Source organism: Pristis pectinata, chromosome 3 (assembly GCF_009764475.1).
Source record: "Pristis pectinata isolate sPriPec2 chromosome 3, sPriPec2.1.pri, whole genome shotgun sequence".
NCBI lineage: Eukaryota > Metazoa > Chordata > Chondrichthyes > Rhinopristiformes > Pristidae > Pristis > Pristis pectinata.
This window is the reverse complement of record NC_067407.1, coordinates 90354687-90377450: the sequence shown is the minus strand read 5'-3', so window position 1 is coordinate 90377450 and position 22764 is coordinate 90354687. Positions and strand designations below refer to the sequence as shown.

Genomic DNA, 22764 nt, shown 5'->3' with positions numbered 1-22764 from the left:
GGAGATTATCTTTTATCCTGAAACACAGCACATTTACAACTGATCACTTGAAGAAAATGGCCAAGTTTAATGGATGGACATCTGTGTGGCTATTGGAACAGCAGAGAGAAGATGGTATGAGTAAGTGGTCCAGATGTTGAGAGCGAGAGCAGATCTTTAAAAAGGCTTTGGTGAGAAGACACAGGTAAGAACAGGTAAGGTTTTATATTGCTGTTGATCCTTAGTATTTGATTCAGTGTAGGCAGGATGGCAGTTAGTGAATGCTCCTCCTGCAAGATGTGGGAAGTCAGGGAACCTCATTGTCTCCCTGATGACTACATCTGTGGGAGTTCCTGACAGATTGAGTCAAGGAACTGGAACTGGAGCTGGAGTTGGATGTGCTCAGGATCATCCGGGAAACTGAGGACTTCACAGATGAGACTTTTACTTAGGTGGTCACATCCAAGGTAAAGGCTTCAGATAGATGGGTGACCACCAGGAAAAGTAAGGGCAGTAGGCAGACAGTGCAGGGTTCCCCTGTGGCCATTCCCCTCACAAGCAGGTACACCTCCTTGGATACTGTTGAGGGGAATGTTCTTTCAGGGTCTAGCAGCAGTAATCAGGTCTCTGGCACTGTGACTGGTTCTGAGGCCCTGGAAGGAAAGAGTGTAGCCAGACAGGGCGACGTGATGGGAGACTCGATGGTTGGGGGGGGGCAGACAAGAGATTCAGTGGCCGCAGAAGAGATGCCAGGATGGTGTGTTGCCTCCCAGATGCCAGGGTCAAGGATGTCTCTGAGTGGCTGCAGAAAATTCTCCAGTGAGAGGGCGAATGGCCAGAAGTCGTGGTACATGTTGGTACAAATGACATGGGTGGAACAAGGGATGAGGTTCTTCAAAATAAGGACAGGGAGTTAGGTAAGAAGCTAAGAAGCAGAACCTCGAGGGCAGTGATCTCCAGATTACCCCCCGTGCCACGTGTTAGCAAGGTCAGAAATAGAAGGATAGGCCAGATGAATTTGTGACTGAGGATCTGGTGCATGGGGCAGGGATTCAGGTTCTTGGACCAATTGGGATCTCTTCTGGGGCAGAGGCGACCTGTACAAGAGGGACAGGTTGCAATTGAACCAGAGAGGGACCTATATCCTTGCAGGAAAGTTTGCTAGTGCTGCACGGGAGGGTTTAAACTAGGTTGGCAGGGGATGGGACTCTGAGCAGGAGCAAGTCATGGGATAAAGTGGTAGCCAGCAAGAGCAAGTTTAGTAATCAGGATAGCCAGGGGCACAGTAAAGGCAGGGAAAGGAATACCCAGTTAAACTGCATTTATTTAAATGCAGGAGGTTTAACAGGTAAGGCAGATAAACTCAGAGCATGGATTGGCTCTGAGGACTGGGATGTTATAGCCATAAAAGAAACATGGCTGAGAGAAGGGCTGGACTGGCAGCTCAATATTCCAGGATACTGATGCTGCAGGCATAACAGAGTGAGGAGGGGGTGTTGCCTTTTTGATAAGGGAGGACGTAACAGCAGTACTTAGAGATGACATTCTTGGGGGATCATCCAGTGAAGCCATATGGGTAGAAAATAGAAACAAGAAAGGGAGGGTCACTCTAGTGGGGCTGTATTATAGACTCCCCAATAGTCAGCGGGAACTTAAGGAGCAGGTGCACAGAGAAAGTGCTCACAGTTGTAAGAATAATAGGGTTTTATTAGTGGGAGATTTTAATTACCCCTGTATTGACTGGATTACCCAGATGGGGTGGAATTTGTGAAACGTGTCCAGAAAAGTTCCCTGAGTCAATATATAGATGACCCTACTCAGGAGGATGCAATACTGGACCTTCTCTTAGGCAACAAGGTAGGGCAGGTAATGAAAGTGGCGGTCAGGGAGCACTTTGGCTCAAGTGACCATAATTCTATTAGTTTTACGACAGTGATGGAAAAGGATAGGACAGGTCCACAGGTTAGGGTCCTAAACTGGAGCAGGGCTAATTTTGGGGGAATTAGGCAGGATCAAGCAGAGGTTGAAGGGAAAAGAAAGAATGGCAAGTGGGAGGCTTTTAAGAGTGTGATATCAAGAGTCCAGGAGCAGCATTTCCTATTAGGGTGAAGGGTAAACCTGGCAAGTTTAGGGAACCTTGGCTGACAAGGGATATTGAGGCTCTGGTCAAGAAAAAGAAGGAAACATACATTGTGTTTAGGAGGCTGGGGTGAATGAATCCCTTGATGGCTATAAAAAGATCAAGAATACTCTTAATAAGGAGGGCAAAGTTAGGGTATGAGATGGATCTGGCAGGTAAGTTAAGGAAAATCCTAAGAGGTTCTGAGGCTATATTAGGAGTAAAGTTACTTGTATCTGTATTCTGGAATAGCCCTTCTCTCAGCCATGTTCCTTTTATGCCTATAACATCCCAGTCCTCATAGCCAATACACACACTGAGTTTGTCTGTCTTACCTGTTAAACTTCATGCATTGAAATAAATGCAGTTTAAATGAGTGGCCAGGGAGAGACTAGGTCCCCTTAGAGATCAGCAGGACAGCCTATGTCTTGAGCCATCCCAGGTGGGATTTTTAACAAATATTTACCTCGGCGTTTACTGAGGAGAAAATCATGGTTGTTCAAGAGATAAGGGAAACAAGTGGAGATGTTTTGGAGAACATTCATATTACCAGGAAGGAGTTATTTGCAGCCTTACAGCATATTAAGGTGGATAAATCCGTTGGACCTGACTGAGTGCATCCTAGGACTTTGTGGGAGGCTAGAGGAGACACTGTGGAGACCCTTGCAGAGATATTTGCTTCATTGTTAGCCACTGGTGAAGTTCCTGAAGACTGGAAGGTGGCTAATGTTGTTCTGTTGTTTAAGAAGGGTAGCAAGGACAAGCCACAGAACTACAGGCTGGTCAGCCTGACGTCAGTAGTGGGGAAGTTGGAGGGAATTCTGAGGGACGGGATCTATCAGCATTTGGATAAATGGAGTCTGTTTAGGAGGAGTCTGCATAGTTTTTTGTGTGAAAAGCTGTGCTTGACGAACCTTTTAGAGTTTTTTGAAGAGGTAACTAAAAGGTAGATGAGGGTAGGGCAGTGGATGTTGTCTAATTGGACCTTAGCAGGGCCTTCGACAAGGTCCCGCACGGGAGACTGGTTTGGAAGGTTAGGTCCCATGGAATCCATGGAAAGCTAGATAGGTGGATTCAAGACTGCCTCAGAGGTAGGAAGCAGAGGGTGTGGTTGAAGGCCATTTCTCAGAACGATGGCTGGTGACTAATGGTGTGCCAAAGGGGTCCATGCAGCGACCCTTGTTATTTGTTATTTATATAAATGATTTAGATGCAGATGCACAAGTTTGCGGATTGACACGAAATTAGGAGGTCTCGTTGATAGTGAAGAAGGTTATCGTAGATTACAGGGGGTTTTGATCAGTTTGGGAAGTGGGCCGAGGGGATGCAAATGGATCTTAATACAGGTAAGTAAGACGTGATGCATTTTGGAAAGTCAAACCAGCATAGGACTTGTACTATGAATGATAAGACATGAGGGAGTGCAATGGAAAAGAAGGATCTAGGAGTATAAGTGCATTGCTTGCTGAAAGCTGTGTCACAGGTAGGCAGTGGTGAAAAAAGGTGTTTAGCACGCTGGCCTTCAGCAGTCAGGGCACTGAGTATAGGAGTCGGGATACTATGTTGCAGTTGTATAAGTCGTTGGTGAAGCTGCACTTGGAGTACTGTGCACAGTTTTGGTCATTCTGTTATAGGAAAGATGTGGTTAACTGGAAAGAGTACAGAAAAGATTTATGAGGCTGTTACCAGGACTAGAGGGCCTGAGTTATAGGGAGAGGTTGGCCAGGCCAGGTCTTTATTCCTTGGAGTGTAAGAGAATGAGGGGCAATCATACAGAGGTTTATAAAATCGTGTGAGGCATAGTTGAGGTGGATGGTAGCAGTCTTTTCCCCAGAGTAGGAGAGTCCAAAACTGGGGGGCATAGATTTAGTGTGAGAGAGGAAAGATTTAAAAGGGACTTGGGGGGCAACCTTTTCACGCAGAGGGCAGTGAGTATGTGGAACGAGCTGCCAGAGGAAGTGGTTGAGGCAGGTACAACAGTGACATTTTAGAAACACTTGGATAGGTACATGCAGCAGTGGTGCTTAGAAGGATATGGGCTGAAGGCTAGATGGGTGGGCACTGTGGTTGGCAGGGATTCATTGGGTCAAAGGGCCTGCATCCATGCTGTATTGCTCTATGGCTCTATGGTTGAGTGTTCGTGTGCTCTACATTCTTTGTGGATACACACTGGTTTTCTCAGCAAGGTGAGGAACTGGCATTGCCCTTTGTAAATACTTCCACATACTGCCAGAATGCTCTGGCAGAGCTTAGATTCAGTAAAGGGCGCTTTGAGCTCTGGCCTGATAACAAAGCTAACCATAACAAAATACAAGACATCCCTCCGCACAGTGTGATATCCTTTCTCTGGAATATTACACTGTGCCTCTCAAAGGTGTTGGTGCAAAATCCTCAGTAAGGAAGCATGGAAAAATTAGTTGGGCAAAATATTCCTCTAAGCCTTTGGAGAGCCATTTACTCTTTCATTCTCGACAACCTTTTGAGTACATTTAATGTACATACAGCAAGCTATTCCACCCAACAATTCTATCTCATCGTTTATTTTCTCAAACATCTGCCCATTCCATCTGTATCATTGAAAATCAAAAAAAACAGCAGATCTTCGAAATCTGAAATAAACCAAAAAACTGCTGGAAAAACTACTCAGTATGTGCAACATCTGTGGAGATAGAAACAGTTAACAATTCAACTTGAAGACCCTTCAATCAGTTAACTTTTCAGGTTGAAGACCATTCACCTGAATTTCTCATTGAAGGGTTATTTGACCTGAAACATTAACTCTGTTTTTCTTTCCAGTGATGTGGCCTCACCTGTTGAGTGTTTCCATTTGACTCATCATAGCTTGTCAATACAAGTTTCTCTTCATTTGCTCTCATGGACACTTAGAGTATCAAGGGGTAATGAGAAAAGGAATTGAGGTAGATCAGCGATAATCTTACCGTGTGATGGAACAAACTCAAAAGGCAAGTTTTAAGGGTCTTAAATAAGAGAGAGGTAGAGAAACAGAAAGATTAAAAGGACAACTTCAGAGTTTAGGATCTCAACAATGAGGAGCAATTAAAATTGTAGAGTTAAACAAGCCAGAAATGGAGAAATGCAGATATCTGTGGCTACAATGGGATAAGAAAACAAAGGAGAAAACTTCGCTAAAAAGCACTGCAGGATTGAGAGGCTGTGTAGGCAGTCGAGCACAGTGCTGATGGGCAACTGAGACACAGGACAAACTTAGACATAGGCAGCCAAGGTCTGAATGAATGTTTATGGAGGATTGAAGATGGGAAGCAGGCCAGGAGCATGTGGTATCCGTCATGAGGATGCCCCAAAGTGGGCTACAATCACCTAAGTACTTCTGAAGTGTTGTTACTGTTTAATATTGGAAATGCGGTAGCCAATTTCCTACAAGCTCGTTCATGCCAATAGCAATGTGTTAATGACCAGATGACGCCAATTAAGGGATAAATATTGGACAGGCTATCAGGGATAACTCTCCTGATTTTTTTGTATAATAGTGCAAGAGGATTTTTTTTTATGTCAGAAGGGCAAGGGTGAATGATTCGCTTGAAAAAAAGTGCAGTACTCCATCAAAACTGCAAGCAAAATTTGTGGGTTGGGGCTCTGGCCTGGATGTTTTGTTCAAATCTCTAGAGTAGCTGTTGAGCCTATGACCTTCTGGAAGAATGCTACTTACTTAGCCGTTGCTAACATGACTACCATGTGGCACTCCTATCGATCATAAAAAGTATGAGCAATTCTTTTTGACTCAGCTACATTGAAGAATGGTTTTCTATAGGAAAAGGCATTGTTCTAAATGTTTTGTCTATTTCAACAAAGTCTTCTCAAAGAACCATTTTATCAATGCAATATGTGTAAAGTTCTTACAGGGTGAGTCACATTTTTCATCGTCTGTCTCTTTTGGAGAATTTTTTGCTTCACCATCACCACTCTCTTCTGTTGAGGCTGTAAAAATGAAAGAGGAAATATATTCACATGGTAAATCTGAAACATAGCACTGACACTAAAAATTGAAAGCTGAAATTGATTCATATTAATTACTAAATAGAATGTCCCTGATTTTACAGTCAGTGGTAAAACATTCCCGTGATGCATGCAGTTCCCCCGGCAAGATGTTCCAAGGTGAAACGGGCTCCATTCCTCAAACAGCTACCTGAGATGCTGCGAAGCTGTCAAAGTACTATCAATATTTTGTAATCCTTCTGACATTTAAAAACAATAAATCTTTACAAATGATTCAAAATACGTAATTATTAAAATTAGAAAAAAACTAAAACACTTAAAATATTTAAATAAACAATTTAAAAATCTAGACATACTAATATCGATGTTAATCACTTGCAGCTGCTCTCCCCTATTGAAATCAATGGTGAGTCTATCCCTGAGCCAGCTGTCACCTGGTCAGGTTGTTTGAGCAGATTGAAAAACACTATGATCCTGGCCAGGCAACATCCGTGGAGAAAAGCAGGCAGTCAATGTTTCGGGCCAGGACCCTTCTTCGGGACTGAAGATAGGAAAAGGGGAAGCCCAATATATAGGAGAGAAAAGCAGAGCAGTGATAGGTGGACAAAAGAGGGGAGGCGGGGTGGGCACAAGGTGGTGATAGGCAGGTGCAGGTAAGGGATAGTGATAGGCAGGTGCGGGGTAAGAGGGGAGAGCAGATCCACCAGGGGATGGGTCAAAGGTAAGGAGGAGAAAAGGGGGGTAGAAAAAGAGATAGGCTAGGAAAGGGAAGAAAAGAAGAGGCATAGTTGGGGGAGGGCTTGGCAGGGGGGTTTTGGCAGGGGGTTGTGGGGATTACTTAAAGTGGGAGAATTCAATGTTCATGCCATTAGGCTGTAAGGTTTCAAGATGGAAAATGAGGTGCTGTTCCTCCAGTTTGCGCTTGGACTTCTCCTGGCAGTGGAGGAGGCCACCCAAACACAGAGTTAAATTTCTTTGATGCAACTGCTCCTGTTTCAAGTTGAAAATGAATGATATTGAACAATGGGAATCAAAACAGAAAGTGATTTTTCAACCAGTATTAACTCATCAAGCTCATATAACAAAATCATAGAAGGATAGGAGGCCATAGAGTTTATGACAGCAAACCTGTTCGTTCCATTCCCCTGTTCTTTTCCTATAGCCCTGAAAATTATTAAATTATTTTCCTCAAGTACACATCCAAATTTGCCCTTGAAAGCCCTGATTGATTCTGCTCTCACCATTCTCATTAGCAATGAGCTTCAGGTCATAACTTGCTTCCATGTGAAAATGTTTTTTTCTCACATTCATTGTATACCTATTGGCCCAAGTTTTTAATCCATCTCTTCTGGTCCTTGAACCATGCAGTAATGGACAAAGTTTCCCTCCACTTAAACCAGTGTAAAATCTCCTCTCAACCTTCCTTACACTAAGGAGAACAGCTCCAGCTTCTCCAGCTCAATGTTCGAACTGAAATTCTTCATTCCAACCATTCAAGTAAATCTTTTCTGCACCCATGCAAAGAGCTTCAAATCCTCTCCGCAGTATGGTTACATTACTCCATTTGCTTAACCAGTGTTTTATACAGGCTTTCTTCAATCTTATGAAACCATTTGACTCCATCAAATCAGGGGGGATTATGGAACACACTCCTCAAATTTGGCTGCTCACAGAAATTCTTCTGCATCTTATATTTGCTCCATTATTGCATGATACTAACCAAGGGGTCTTCAACAGTACCTATTTCAGTGAAGACTGTAAGTCAAACACAGCTGCATCATTTCCCCAACAATATTCTCAAACTTTTTCACAGCAATATTATCTCCAACAAACTTTCCCTGGGAGTGGAGCTAACCTTCAGAACTATTGGGAGACTATTCAATCTGCAGTAACTGCACTCCAGAACAAATGTAACCTGAATCTCAGTGGTCAAGCTGCAGTAAGCATCTGACAGTTACATCTACCAATGCTCAGAGGCCAAGCTCCAAGACATCATCCACCCATTCACTGAAGTATTATTGGAAGATGGGCAATACATTCAATGGTTGCAAGAGCCTGGTTCTCCAGCTGGACCACACTGCCCTCTGACAATAAAGGTTCTTAGCAAGACTCTGGAAACATGAACTACTTCCCATATCTTGGGAGTACCTCTCGGCAATGGCAGACCTTGGTGATGAAATTCACCAGCACCTTCAATGAGCAGCAAAGCCTTTGGTTGTTTGAAGAGGATATATGAAGAAGATCAAGACCTCAGACCTAGCATCTAACTCATGGTCTACTAAGCAGCAACGATCCCTGCTCTTCTATGTGCTTCTAAGACCTTGAGTACACAGAGCAGGCATCTCAAAACACTCGATAAGTACCAGTGCTGTCTCCATACAATCCTCCAAATTCACTGTCAGTACCCTCTCCCATGCCTACATCCCTGCATTGAGGCCCTGTAGGGCAGGCGCAGTAGTGTAGCAGTTAGCGTAACGTTATTATAGCGCCAGCGACCCAGGTTCAATTCTGCCCACTGTCTCTAAGGAGTTTGTACATTCTCCCCCTGTCTGCGTGGGTTTCCTCCGGGTGCTCCAGTTTCCTCCCACGTTCCAAAGACATACAGGTTAGGAAGTTGTGGGCATGCCATGTTGGCGCGGAATGCTATGTTGGTGTGGGCATGCTATGCTGCGGGCTGCCCCCAGAACACTCTACGCAAAAGATGCATTTCACTGTGTTTCAATGTACATGTGACTAATAAAGATATCTTATAAAGATGTCTTATTCTCAGTCACCTGCTTTGGACTGGCCACGTCATTCGCATGCCAATATCATACTCTCAAGCAGACACGTTCTTCTGCGCTCTGTTGTGGGAGGTGGTAACCAGGCAGGAGAAAATGACTTGAACAAACTTTCCTTGAAGAAGTGCAACATCTCCACTGACTTCTAGGAACCTCTGGTCCATGAGCTCTCAAAGTTAAAAAGGAGCATTTTAAACAGTACTGAAAACTTCCGGGTTATTCAGCAGGACCACACAGAAGGCCCCATGGGTAAACTGTAGAAGGAGCGCTCCACTTCAGAATTATCCAGTGCATCAGCCACTTGCTATCCCATCTGTGAAAGGGTCTTTGGCTCCTACACTGGGCTTATCAGCCACCTCAGAACTACAAAACCAGAGTGGAAGTAAGTCATCCTTGATCCTGAGGGAGTATATAGGTTCAAACAGTATAGAGGTTCAACACAACGTCTCTACCTTTGCATTTTGTGCCTCTGTTTTTCAATTCTACAAACTTATCTTCTTTATTTACCACATGCTCAACATGCCCTGTCATTCCAAGGAGGTAGGCTCACATATGTCCAGCTCCATCTGTTCTTACATTTTTTATTCTTTTTATCAAAGTGTTTCACTTCACACTTCTCTGAATTAATTCTCACCTGCCACTTGTCTGCCCATTTAGCTGATATAAAAACAATGATCCCAGCATTGATTCCTAGAATACACCATTGTCCACCATCGCCCTGCTGCAAAGCAACCACTTACCATCAATCTCTGCATCCTGCTGTCCTTTTCATCTCGTTACTCCCCCTTTGATTCCATAGCCACAATTTTGTTAACTAGCCTTTTGGTAGCTAATTATCAATAAACAAAACCATTATTATTTCTGACCTGTAACCAGAAGCTGCTAACAGACTGATAGTAGATTGCCATGACATCTTATTCTTCTATTGCAAGAGATAAACCTCAACAGTACCTGAACATTCTGAAGTCTAGACTCTTGTCTGTGATCTGAAGGCCATGGCTCAAGCTCCACTCCAGCAACTAATCTATGCTGTGTACAATACCCAGGTGCTGTCCTTCAGGTAAGAATATAAGGAACATGTGCAGGAGTAAGCCATAAGGGCTCCTCAAACCTGCTCTGTAATTCAAAAAGATCATGGCTGATCTTCTACAATTCCATTTCCCCATGCAATTGGCATATCCTTTAATTGCACGAGTGCTCAAAAATCTTTTACTCTCAGACCTGAATATCTTCTTTTTAGGCTTGGGATTGAGGATGAGTTGCTTCCACTCAAGTTTTGTGGACTCTGATGAGACCAATGTGGAAATTGCAATCAATTCCATACATGGGGCAAGAGCTGCTTGACGGGGTCAGTAGAAAGATACTTTGTGGGGTGATGCATTCCTTGTTGCTGTTTTCACTTGACTTCTGGGTACTCCCGATACAAGGACTTGAGGTTCACAATAGTATCCCTCATGTTCCATTTCTTCTTGGGCCAGGGATTTCAAAGAGTCAGTGCAGATGTTGCATTTGTTTAAGGAGGCTTTGAGAAGATTCTCAGATCTCTTCCTCTGTCTGCCTGCTAATCCCTTACCAAGAGGGAGTTTGGAATAGAGCATTGGTTTTAGGAGTCTAGGTACTCAAACAAGGTGCCAGTCCAGTGGAGTTGACTAAGTGTAATTAGGGTCTCAGTGCTGGGAATATTGGCCTGGGTGAAGACGCTGACATTGATTTGGTTATCTTTCCAGTGGATTTGCAGAGTTTTGTGGAGACAGCATTGGTGGTATTTTTCAATGCTTTGAGATGTCTCCTGTAGGTTGACCAGGTTTCAAAAGCATACAGTAAGGGACAGATTACTGCTGCCCAGCACATCATGAGTTTTATTTGAGGCCTTGATCCTAATTTACTGAATGACAAAGTATCCACACACACAGCCTTCTTGAATAAAAATTCTAAAGATTCACAGTTCTCTGAATAAATTTCTCCTCACTTCAGTATGAAGTGACTGGTCTCTTAACATGACCCATGGGCTCTACTTCTGGACCCATCAACCAAAGGAAAATGTCTATCAGCAACCATACAAGAGAAGGTATTTACTTCCTTTCAGGTGATATTGACTTTCACAGCACAAGTCGAAGAATTGGAGAATTCTTCCTGCACCCTGCCCAACCTTTTTCCTTCAACATGCTTTGCAAAAACAGATTTCCTGACCATTGCTAGTTGTGGGATCTTGCTGTGCTGGAACTTGGTTGCTGATCTTATCTGCATTACAATACCTATAACATTTCAAAATACTTTCTTGATGTGGTGCAGCTTGGGACAAAATCTCGCTTATAACTGCATGCAGTTCTGAATGAAACTGCTGGTGTTTGGCTCTTTAAATGGCATTCACCCTGAACTTCCAAATATGTGCCATTAAACACAGTCCCAGACTAACCAACAGGGTCAGCAGGCTAAATCTCTCAGTTTGCTCCAGTGCTGGACAGTGCTCCATGTAGTGACTAGCAGCAGAGGCCAGTTGTATTGCAAATCCTCAGCAATACACTGGGGATGTGCCTCTTAGGTCCTGCACCAGGACACACCTTGTTAGGATCTAAATCCTTACTGATTTCAGAGGGGCATGGATTTAACAGGCAAAGGTTAAAAATACACACAAAATGCTGGAGGAAATCAACGGGTCTCCAAAGGTTGAAATTACTTTGGTTTAATTATTCTCGTTATTATAAATGTTTTGGGTATTTTTAGTTAACTACTTTTTACTTTTAATATTTTTTGATGATTTCCTTTGATTTTGGGAGCAGTCATAAAGACATACGTCACAGAAACAGGCCCTTCAGCCCACCGAGTTCACACTATCAACCAACCCTTCAGACCAATGCTGCATTAATCCCAGTTTTTTTCCTCCCCACGTTCTCATGAACTCTCAACTTTTTCCCAGGGCGACAATGGCTAACATGAGGGGACATAATTTTAAGGTGATCGGAGGGAGGTATAAGGGGGACGTCGGGGTAAGTTTTTTTTACACAGAGAGTGGTGGGTGCATGGAACGCACTACCTGCAGAGGTTGTGGGGACAGATACATTTGGGACATTTAAGGGACTCTTAGATAGGGACATGAATGATAGAGAAATGGGGAGCTATGTGGGAGGGAAGGGATCTTCTAAGAATAGATCTTAGAGCAGGACAAAATGTTGGCACAACATTGTGGGCTGAAGGGTCTGTACTGTGCTATAGTGTTCTATGCTCTAACTCTCCCCAGATCCTACCATTCACTTAAATGTTAGAGGTAATTTACAATGGCCAAATAACTTACCAATCTATATGCCTATGGGACTAAACTACTGGCTCATTGGCAACCTATAAGTATAGTTTCAATGCCAAAGTAAAGCCACAGTTGATCCAGCTCCTGAGCAGCACATTCCATGGCTCGTCAGCTGGTAATTCTTCCACGTGTTATCTTTATCCGATCATCAATGTTATTCAGTGTATGGAGCAGGAGGGGAGAGTGCAGGATTACCTTCTAAATCCAATTTATTACTGCCCCTGTAATATATGGTAGAATTCCCACCCTCCAGCTTCCCAATAAATTTTACGGAGTAAGCTTGCAGGAACACTATTCCTTGATGGATATCCTTCAGGAGCGCTTTGACATTCTCCCATTCAGCGAGAACTACTTTTCAAAATGTAATGTATAATGCTAGTCCCTGAACATTAGTCATTTCAAGCCCACTCTCAGGCACTTCCTTCAATTAAGGCAACCAAAATATGAAACTGAAGGTATTCCATCATGACCAGGTGAAGACAAGCTGTCTGCAAAGTATATGCCTGGTTCAAAAGATATCTTCAACTCGATTATACAGCAGCAAGAATTACTGAGGTTAAGCTTTTCTCAATGAAATCTGGCATCAATCTATCAAAATGCAAAGGTTCTTCTGAAGCACCCAGATGGATTAATATTTTAGACTGAACCTTGAACCAAATTAACACTAAATCAAGAAAAACTTAAGAGATTTTCAGATTCCAGATGTGCTTATTGTCTAAGAATTATCAGTCAAGCTGAGTGTTGGCAGAACAACTCCACCTGGTGAAACTGGATTTGTGGACAGCTGGGGACTTTATGTGTGGTAGTGAGTATTAATTTTTCAAGGCTTGAAGAATGTAACAATGAAAATATGATATTTGCAATGGCTTCTCTCTGCAGTGGAAACGAGGGCATGATTTATTGCAGTACAGTTGTAACTGGTTCAGGATTTGAACCTTGTTTTTCACTCTATCATAATTTACAATTCTTTTGTGGTTTATTGTGTAGAACAACTCTGCCTCTTGTGAACCCCTGATCTAATCACTCCACCAATTCCAGATATGCCTTCAGCTGCCTGAGCCCTAGAGCTCTGGAATTTCCTCCCTCAACCCTCCTTGTTCAAGATGTTTAAAATCTTTAACTTCTTAGGCAGTACCCCAGGACAGAGGATGACCTGTTACCACTCTTGTTTTGTAGGTTCCAAGGCCGGTATGAGAACTCCAGGCTCTTCCACAGACAGAGCAGTAGGATCCTAAAGGGCAGGCAGGTGGGTAACTTCAGAAGTGGCAAGCTCCTTCCAATGTTTACACTGGACTTCTGTGTGCTCCCGGTGCATGGACTCAAGATTCTTAATACCATCCCTAATGCTCCTTCCCCACTTTAAGTGGTCATGGGCCAGGGATTATGAAATCTGGATTCCCAAAGGTCACTGGGAATGTTACTTTGTTTTAAGAAGGCCTTGAGCACAACCTTGAACCTTTTTCTCTGTCAGTCTGATAATCTCTTCCTGTGACTGAGTTTAAGAACATGAACAATATAGGTTGCCCAATGGAGCTAAATGCGTACAAGTTGGCCTGGGAGAGGACACTGATGTTGGTTTGCTAATCCTTCCAGTGAATTTGATAGATTTTGCAATGGTATATTTCCAATGTGTTGAGATGCTTGATGTAGGTAGTCCTGGCCACAGAAGCATATGTGAGGAGAAAGCAGCACAATAGCACAGTAGGAAGTGCAGCTGCCTCAAAGCTCCAGTGACCTGGGCTTGATCCTAACTCTGCTGATGTCTGTATGGAATTTGCAATGTCCTCTCTGTGACTGCGTGCATATCCCCTAGGTGCTCCCACTTCCTGTGCTGGTTGGTGGGTTAATTGTCAAGAGTAAATTATCTGAGTGTAAGTGAGTGGTTGGAGAATCAGGGTAGAGTTGATGGACATCAGAGAGAAAATATGTTACAGGGAAACAAGTGGGAGAATGGGATTGCTCTGAGAGCTGGCTTGGACTCAATGGGTCGAATGGCTTCCCTCTACATTGTAAGGAAATAGGGAAATATGGATGACTGCTCCCCTGTAGACTACAAGTTTTGTGCCACATCTGAGGGCCTGATCTTCAAATGACTAGTCCTGCCACATTGAAGACAATGGTGAATTTCATCACCACTATCTGCCTTCACTGAGAAGTGGCTCCTGAGAAATGGAAAGTGGCTCATGTTTTCCAGTGACTTATTGTGAACCTTGATTATTGGAGGGCAGTGTTGTGTAGCTGGATCAGGTCAGTAGAAGAATTTTGTCTTGCCTGGAGTCTCATATGTTTCAGTGAATGAATAGGCAAGGCTTAGAGCTCAGTTTGATTGTCTGCAAATGCAAAGACAATATGCATACTACAGGTGACCTTGATTTTGTACTGTAAATCTATCACTTTTAATAGGTTTTTCCTTACCATCTTCTAATTCAGGTTGTATCAATTTTTATTTGATAATGCTCCACAAGTTTCCTTGAGATATTTTACTGTGTTAATGGGGTCAAATAATGCAAGTTGTCATTTACTTGACTGACGTAATTCAGGTTTAAAGTTTGTTTTCTACTTTTCTACAAATAAACATCATAAACAGCAAGTGGGACATTTCCACATTTGACTTCATTACACTTGAGCACATTAATCTTGTAATTAAAACAGATGTTTTGTACTTTTCATCATAGGGCTGAAAAACAGTGACCAGCAAAATGACAAAATTTTCAGTAGTCCCTTCAGACTGTAACATTAAAAGAAACTTTAACTTATCCTGCTCCCACACCATCCTTGATACCAGTTTGAAAATTATTCGCTGGATGCTGGCAGTCCTTTCATATGTTGCTTAAGTGGCCATTCTTGAAGTCTAAGCCCTGATAATGAGTCTTGGTGTGGTACTCACAAGTAAGGAGCTTCACAAACAAGCCAGATTCTGTTCTCATCCATGGAAACTTCCAACCATAATTAACTGGTGATTTCTTTACCTTTTTTTTAAACTATTTATTTAAATTGGAGTGTTTTACACTGGAAATTGGTCAGAAAATTGGGAAAATTTATGCCAAAACAAAACAAAGAGAGGAAAGAGGTCTGCGCTAACATAAGAGTAAGAGTTTGGGATTTTCCTTTAGGTCATTTCTGTTGGTGACCAAATCAAAGACTTCAGAGCACACAGGGGACTTTTATTTCTTCCTTTATTCTTTTGGAGCTATAGAATCCATTTCAAACCATTTGGGACTGAGCAGTTAATCATGTTACTAATCCAGTAGGTGGCACTTGTGTACTTTGTGTTGTTTTAAAGCTGTGTCACATTGTCTAATAATTTACATCTCACAACCATTTGGTTTCGGACAACAGATCGCAGTACACTATACCATTTTCCAACATTCCCCTGACTTGTTGCAATCACCATATTATCAATAGAAGTTAAAGGATAGTGTGCGCTCCCTGTTTAGTTTTTAATGCCATAATGTGTCAGGTCTTGCTTAGTGGATAGTACTCTCCCACTCCTGAGTCTAAAGACTGGGATCAAGGCTCAATTCAAAGAATTAAACACAAGATTTTAGTCTGACACTCCCAGTGCACCACATAAATATAATCTTTTTTGTGAGACTCTGAACCGCAACACCATACACTCCTCCAGGTGAATGTGATTACTATTTCAAAGAACAGCGGGTGAGCCAATTCCTGTGCCCTGACTAATATTTATCCTATAATTAATATTAAATTGTCCAGTTTCTGGGAGCTCGTCATGTTCAATTGCTGCTGTCAGAACACTGACTGGCTTCAAAATTATTTTATTGGCTGTAAAGTGATATGGGATACGCTTGAGGGCACGAAAAGGGCTACAGTTATGCAGACCCTTTTCCTTTAACATCATTTTCACTTAATGTGCTGATTACAGGTTACAGCCAATGAGAAAAGACAATTAACAGTTATTTGGTATCAACATGGAAACACTGCAGCAATCTGACATCTCACAAAATACACTGTCCTGTGGATGTTATATGAGTTGATAAATCACATTCTTACTTGTGGCAAAGAATCTTTCAGCGTGATTCTTTGCCACTCAAAGGCCAATGGCTCAAATTTTAATAGCCACAAATTTTAATAGCCACAAAATATAATGTGCTGTTCAATAAATGCGCCTTTACACAGTGTCTATAAATACACTAATTTTCTGGTACATCTTGCAACATCTCATGAACAGAAGCACAAAATATTGCTCTACCCATGCAGAATGTCATTTCCTTTTGCTCATTACAAGACCCTAAGCTATTGCATGGAGCTATCCTGACTTGGAGCAGAGAATCCAAAATAGAATATGATGAGAAGTAGATTGTCAGTTGCCACTGTAGAACAGCTGTGCACGAGAGGCAGGTTTATTGATAATTCACATATAAAAATATTAATATTGGAAAAAGGAAGTTCTCACTTTCATTGAAAAATAAATCCACAATACAACAGCATCTCAATACTCCCCTTGTTTCTCTGTTCTTTTCAGATCATTGTCACTTCATTGAAATGTTGATGTGACATATAGATGTGTAAACTGCCCAACACTACTGAAAGCACAATCTCCCAACAATGATTCTGTGCTCTCAGACAATTTTATAACTGGCTGTTCATTTTAAATCCCAATGATTTTCAGATGAACCATCCATATGGAACCAGCAAAATTCCAATGCTGACTGTTGATTTTCTAGTAATAGAATAGTGACTGCACTCCACAACTATGTAATGGCAGTAATGTACTTTGGAGTATGCCAAGGGCACAGAAGATGCTATAGAAATGCAGGTCTATTTCCTTTAACAATGGAGTTTCACTTTGTGCTGATTACAGGTTACAATCAATTAGAAAACACAAGTGACAACTGTTTGCTATCAACATGGCAATCTACATCAATCTAACTGAACTGAGTAAAAAGTGAATTGAATGAATGAAATCCTGTATTTGGACACTGCGTTTCACACCTTTTTCAGGATATCTCAAAGTGCTTTACAACCAATGAAGTACATATTAAGCACAGCCATCACTGTAACATAGAAAACATGGCAGCTAATTTCTGCATAATTTTGTTGAACAAATAATAAACAGATATGATACTAAGCATTCCCCCCTGCTGCTCTATAAAATAGTGCTAGGGATTTTTTCTAATGATAGTGAGCAAGCCTGGTATTAATGTCTCATCTGAAAGGCAGTGTCTTTGATAGTGTTGTACCCTCTAAACCTAGATTATTGTTTTCATGTCTGAAATGGGACTTGAACTCACAACTACCTACAGTAATACAGGGCCTTGCTAAGATCACATCTGGAGTATTGTATGTAGAATTGGTCCCCATCTAAGAAAGGATATATTTGCCATAGAAGGAGTGCATCAAAGGTTTACCAAACTGATTCCTGGGATAATGGGACTACATAATGAGGAGAGGAAAGGCTACCTTGACCCACATTCATTTGTTTAAAATAGTGAGAGGAGATCTCACTGAAGCATACGAAACTCTGACAGGGCTCGACAGGCAGGATACAAGTAAGATGTTCCCTTAGCTGGTGGAAGTCACAGGATACAGGATGAAATATTGAAGGATTGAGATGAGAAGAAATTTCTTCACTGACAGGGTAGTGCATTCAAATTTTCCACAATCTTTCGTACCGTTTCAAGATTCAATTCATCTTGATTTTGTTTCACTCAGAAAATTAGCCACGTCCATCTTGACCTTGTAAAATTGCATTGTTTAGGGAAGGCTCTTGAAATTTGGGCACTGTCTTTTCAAATGCAAGGCTCCAATCAGTACAGTTTAAAAGATTTTTTAATCCAAAAACAATTAATTTACCAAGAAACTGACATGAATATCAATAAAGATGTTGAACGATTCCCTTTAGCTCTTTATTTAAAAAAGAAGTTATTTTCAGTCATTTTAAAATCCAGCAGCTTAATAGTAGAGTGCTAGATATCCTAATTGAAATGAATATTTTATACTGAAAAACTATGTTAAACTATATTAATTAACCTCTGCCAGATTACCACTCTTTTATAAATCAAGGAATGCTTGTCAATGAAAATAAATGACTATATTCTATTTTTCTGCCTGATTATGCAAGATCATAGAAGATTTTTCATTTATAATTATGCAAAAGAAGTTTTGTTGTAACTTGAATTGCAACCTAACCAATGTAATTGCATACTGCATAATATTTCCTGATTGCTTGCTAAGGAAAACTCTCTCGAGTGTTGTGAGAAAGTTTTATGAGGTGAGAGATCACCACCTCCAACAAGGGAGAGTCTAACCACCTATCTTTCACATTCAATGGATTACTGTAACTGAGTCACGTACCATCAATACCATGGTGGACATCACTGATCACAGGTTACAATAGCAGGTCGGAGACCAGGCATCCTGCACGGAGCGATTCATCACTTGATCCCCAAAAACTCTACCACCATCCACTAGGCACAAGGAATACCCAAAGAAACGACACCATCCAGGAGAAGCTTGATTAATACCCCATACACCGCCCAAAGCATTCATTCCTTCTACCAGCGGTACACAACAAATTGCACAGGAACAAACCACAAAGACTTCTGCACTGTACCTTCTAAACCCATGACGTCAACCAAACAGGTCAAGGGTAACAGATACCTGCGAATCTCACCTCTTGCAAATTCACTTCAAAGTCACATACCATTTGAACTTGGAAACATATGTTGCTCCTTCATTGTTGCTGGATCTAAAGCCTGGAATTTCTTGACAACACTGCAAAGATACCTTCAACAGAATGGCTGCAGCAGTTCAATAAGGCAGCTCACCACCTCCACTTTAAGGGCAATTAGGGATGGGCAGCAAATGCTGGGTTTGTTAGCGATGCTTTCATCATGTAAATGAATGCAAAAAGATTATTATATAGGTTTAACTACACGAGACTGCACTGTGAGAGACAAAGAATTAAGGATGAGGGAAGCAGAAATAAAAAGACAAGATTAATCGGCAGCCCTCTGTGGAAAGAGAAAGAGAGTTAACTGAGTTTTTGACCTGAAACATTAACTCTTTCCACATGCTGAGGCCTCCCAGCATTTTCTGTTTTTATATCAGATTTCCAGCATTTGGTTTTCGTGCAGGGCTTGACAGGGAAATGTGGAGTTGATCTCTCTGTTGGTTGCAGTGTCCAGTGGTCACTGTCTCAACATAAGAGGTCAGAAAGAGATGAAAAAGATCTTCATCCACAGGCTGTGAATCTACTGGAGGTTTAGTGGCTGAGTATGTTCAAGACTGGGTTTGATAGATTTTTAGATGTTCAAGAAATAAGGAAAACATGGTTAGTGCAGTAAAGTGAAAGAATAGCAAGTGTCTTATTGAATATCAGGGCAGGTCAAATGTCTTATTCCTGTTACCTCTTATGTTCTTTAAGATGAGATATCTTTATTGGTCACATGTACATCGGAGCACATGGTGAGGTGCATCCTTTTTTGCGTGAAGTGTTCTGGGTGCGGCCCGCGGGTGTCACCGCGCTTCCAGTGCCAACGTAGCACGCCCACAACTTGGAAATAAACATTCCCTCCATGGATGCTGCCTGACCTGCTGAGTTCCTCCGGCACGTCTGCAGAATATTCTCTGACTTGGATGAGGAATGTTTGTCTGGCAGTCAGTAAGTGTCTCCGGGAGAAGGGGCGCCACTTGGGCGCGAGTGAGTGCGAAAGAAGGAGGGAGCCGCCCTCTTTGACTGTGAGCTGGTGAGGTAAACGTGGCCCAGTGCCTGAGAGCTCATGGTGATGCAGCTAAAGGCACCACATGTCGGTAGCACATCTGATGAGGTGGTGATATTTTGTGTTTCAGTGTGTCTTGTTTCTGGAAGTCAGTTCTGTTGCCATCTCCTGCAGAGCAAGGCTTGTCCATGGTCCAGGTCGGCACCTTGGACACCTTGATACAAAGGGCTTCTTTTCCCGTGTGGATCTGATCCTCTTCAGGCTCTCACAGAGTAACCTGGGGTCTTGCTCTCTCCCCTCTCCTGTCCCTCCATTGCAAGTTGCTGCAGTGGTGTGTGTGACTTGCATGAGCTCCTCAAAGACTGCAGCTCTGAGCTTTGCAGCTGTGTGTCCAAGCGCCAGCAACGTACAGAACTCCATGGTAGGTTTTCATTGGGGTGCAACATTTCTTTCCAAATTAGGAAGTGTTTGATAAAATACCCTGCACGAGAATTACGGTTGAAAGTGGCGACCCTTCAGCAACTTTAGTAAGTGCCATAAGAGTAAAGCGCTTTGCTGGTTTGCCTACCTGGTCAACGAATTGCTTGAGGAGCTCATTCTTCTCCTACTGCCTCTCGTGGGTGATAGAATGGTACAGCACAGAAACAGGCCCTCTCACCCACCTCGTCCATGCCGACTGTGATCCCTATCTATGCTAATCCCATTTGCCTGCATTTGGCCTCTGACCCTCCATACCCTTTCTGTTCAAATGCCTTTTAAACGTAGTGATCGTATCTGTCTCTACCAACTTCTCTGGCAACTCATTCCAGATACCCACCACCCTCTGTGTGAAAAACCTACCCTTCTGATCTCCTTCAAATTCCTCTCCTCTCACCTTAAACCTGTGCCCTTGAGTTCTAGACTTCCCTGCCCCGGGAAAAAGGACTCTGATCCTATCAATGCCAATCTCTCCTTACAACTGCAGCCCTCCTGCCAGACATCATTCCAGTGAGTCTCTTCTGCACTCTGTCTTTTGCTACCACATCCTTCCTGTAGTGTGGCGACCAGAACTGTACACAATACTCCGTGCAGTCCAACTAACGTGGGGCAGCATGGTAGTGTAGCGGTTAGTGTGACGCTATTACAGCACCAGCGATCGGGGTTTGATTCCCGTCGCTGTCTGTAAGGAGTTTGTATGTTCTCTCCGTGTGTCTGCGTGGGCTTCCTCCGGGTGCTCTAGTTTCCTCCCACATTCTAAAGACGTACGGGTAGGTTAACATAGGTTTAAAATGGGCGGCACAGACTCATTGGGCCGGAAGGGCCTGTTACCGTGTTGTATAAGTAAAGATTTTTTAAAAGTCTTAATTAAGAAAAAAACAATTAAAGATCCTTCTTAATGCTAATTTATATGAGATTGTTTTAATTAGGTCTCTCATACAAAAAACAAATTGGTGACTTTGTCACCCTGGAAATCAGGTATGATTGCTTGATTTACTGTGCAAGCATGCGCAGTGCACAAAATTACTGACTGATGACAGCAAAGAAATCACATCAGAAACACAGAAAGTCATAGATAGGGTGTATTAGCTTGTGCAACTTTTAACTAAGATGAATTTGTGATAGCAACTTGTTTTCCAGTTATTTAAGTCTATGCAAGAAAGAATATTTTATAATTGAAGGCAAGATGTATCATTTTAACAATTATGTTGACTCGCTCTGTAAATAAGATAGGCTGTAATGAAAAACACACCAATTTTTTCTTACTTTCCCATATCCTGACAGCAACTTATAAATCTTTTTTCCTACGTGCTGAAACAGTGTCAACTCCCTGTGAATTTGATGAAATAAAAACAGCAGAACCAAGTGATGGTTCTCTCCTTTTGAGGAATGGCTGCTCCGTCTATCAAAGGGCTGGAATGAGCCCCAAAGAGGAGAAGAAATCTAAGAACAAATGAGGTGCAGCCCTTTCTCGTGGCTGTAAAAGCAGTGTAGCTACGCAAATTAAGCAGCTCAAGGATCAATAAAAAAACAAAGTTCAGATCTCAGCTGAATAACTGGTTGTATCTTCAACTCCCTTGCAATTTCCAATTTGAGAAAGACAATTCCTGGACCACCTGCTTTGCTGTCTCCTTGGCAAATCCTGGGGAATAGAATTTTGTAACAGAAGAAAGGCGATGGAAGGGACGAAGGTGGTGAAGGTCACTATAACACCAGTGGAGTCATGGGAAACATCAGCACAGGAAGCGTTTTGTTTGCTTTTGACATTCAAAAATGAGAGTTTATTTGAAACTGATTTAAAATGGGGCTTGGTCCTCCATTTACATATTTAATAGGTTTAATGTCTGGTTTACATCCAAAGAAATCACAACCTGCTAATTCAGCTGAAAGTTAACAGGGATTAAATAAATGAGCAGAGCATTTACCAAGATCAACCCAAACCAAGACTATTTATTTGAATTTATCTCTTGGATCGGGTGCAACTCAGCACTGTACCAGGGGCCCAGTCTAATTTCCAACTCATCAGTTCTTAGGTATTGATTTGCATGTGAGGACTTACACCACCCACTGACAAACAGAAAGGGTCTATAACTAATTAACACCAACCTCATTCAAATTGGTGCTATGCAAAAATCTGTAATTTTCTTCTTACTTTGGCACTTCCTTCATGTTTCTTTTGTGGAAACACTGGGGACTGAACAAAAAGTGGAAAAAGCAGATTGAAACATCCTTTGCCAAGTTATGGAAACTGCTTTGGGAGCATTGCTCTGTGATCTCTGCTCCTGCAGCAGCTGGCTCAATGTTGTTCATTCTCAAGACTGAATTTCCTCTTTACATTTGTATCACTAATTGTGATGTCATAATGCAGGATTCACATGTACGTAATGTATAATGTAGGAAGAGAACAAGGAAGACATTGCAATCAATATCTTTAAAAGCATAATTTAA

The 22764-nt window shown here is 42.1% G+C and overlaps 1 protein-coding gene across 1 annotated transcript in view; it reads right to left on the bottom strand.

Annotated features, from left to right (window-relative positions):
• LOC127567988 (ADP-ribose glycohydrolase MACROD2-like) overlaps positions 1–22764 on the bottom strand; it is an 874651-nt gene that overhangs the window by 30468 nt on the left and 821419 nt on the right. Inside the window, exon 13 of the mRNA XM_052011231.1 lies at positions 5978–6055. Within this exon, the coding sequence (XP_051867191.1) occupies positions 5978–6055 (78 nt within the window). The remainder of the gene's footprint in view (positions 1–5977; positions 6056–22764) is intronic.